Source organism: Lipotes vexillifer, unplaced genomic scaffold, assembly GCF_000442215.2.
Source record: "Lipotes vexillifer unplaced genomic scaffold, Lipotes_vexillifer_v1.1 scaffold142, whole genome shotgun sequence".
Classification (NCBI taxonomy): Eukaryota; Metazoa; Chordata; class Mammalia; order Artiodactyla; family Lipotidae; genus Lipotes; species Lipotes vexillifer.
The window spans coordinates 525,861-526,936 of NW_006795110.1; the positions used below are offsets into that span (position 1 = coordinate 525,861).

Below are 1,076 nucleotides of genomic sequence, written 5' to 3' on the forward strand. Positions count from 1 at the left end.
CTCCTGCTGGCTCTGCTGATCCTAGTGTAAAGCCTCCTCTTGGATAGGGCTCACAACAGGGCTGAGGCAGATCTGTGCGTTTTCAGTGTCAGAGAATCAGCGGCGGACCAGTTCACACCTGGGTTGGTGGAAAATGCCAGTAATGGGATGAATATGCCTTATAGTTAGGTTCTTTAATTTGTGCCTGTGTTGGGGCCGGGGGGTGGTGCTTTTTGAAACTAATGCTTGGCCTTGGGTACTATTTCAGTACTTCAGAGACTAATTATGAAGGGTATTGTAGTTTGCATCTATAGATACGGGCAACAAGTTTAAAGTGGGTATTTCTGATAAACCAGCATCAAAGTGTCTTAAGACTGCCTGACTGTTGCTGAGTGTTTTCACAGACAGGCTTCTCTGTTCCTCTAGATGAGAAGACAAATGTAGCATGTGCCAACCTGTTGATGGTGTGTAGCAGGTTTTGATTCTCCTTGTTTTCTCCTCCAGGGCAACAAACCATGGATCTCTCTTCCTCGTGGAAAGGGTATCCGCCTTACCATTGCTGAGGAGAGAGACAAGAGACTGGCAGCCAAACAGAGCAGTGGATAAAATGATCTCTAAGTGATGTGATTGGGAAAGTCTTTGTACTTAGAAATAATGCTACATAATTAAAAGCCTTTTTAGTGTTTGTTGTGGTTTGGGTTTGGGTTTGTTCGTTTGCTTTGATTTACATTTTCCTTTCTACTTTATAACATGAAAAGTAGATTGAATTTTCAGGCAGGCTTGGGCATTCTGGGATGTGAATCTGTGTCTCCTATAGGCAGGACCTGGGTGGTGGTGGGAGGGAGAACACATCAAACTTGGCAAAGAAGGAGCAGCAAGTAACTGAAGAATGGAGAGAGCCAGGGAAGCCCATAAGGCCAAGCTCCCTTACTTGGCTGGGACCTCATTTACCCTGTTCTCTTAGCCTTTTTTAAAGAAATGATTGCCCTCTTTCGTCTTCATTGCACTACCCATACACAAGCCTGGCTCATCTGTTTTTCCCACGTCTGTGTCCAGCTTTGGATACAGATCAGTATAGAGTTATGGGCTCTTGATGT

At 44.7% G+C, this 1,076-nt stretch overlaps 1 protein-coding gene across 1 annotated transcript in view; it reads left to right on the forward strand.

The window, feature by feature from the left end:
- The window catches only part of RPS4X (ribosomal protein S4 X-linked), a 6,446-nt gene extending 5,794 nt beyond the window's left edge, over positions 1 to 652 (forward strand). The window contains exon 7 of the mRNA XM_007467463.1: positions 484 to 652. Within this exon, the coding sequence (XP_007467525.1) occupies positions 484 to 585 (102 nt within the window). The 3' untranslated portion in view covers positions 586 to 652. The remainder of the gene's footprint in view (positions 1 to 483) is intronic.
- Positions 653 to 1,076: the final 424 nt, after the last annotated feature.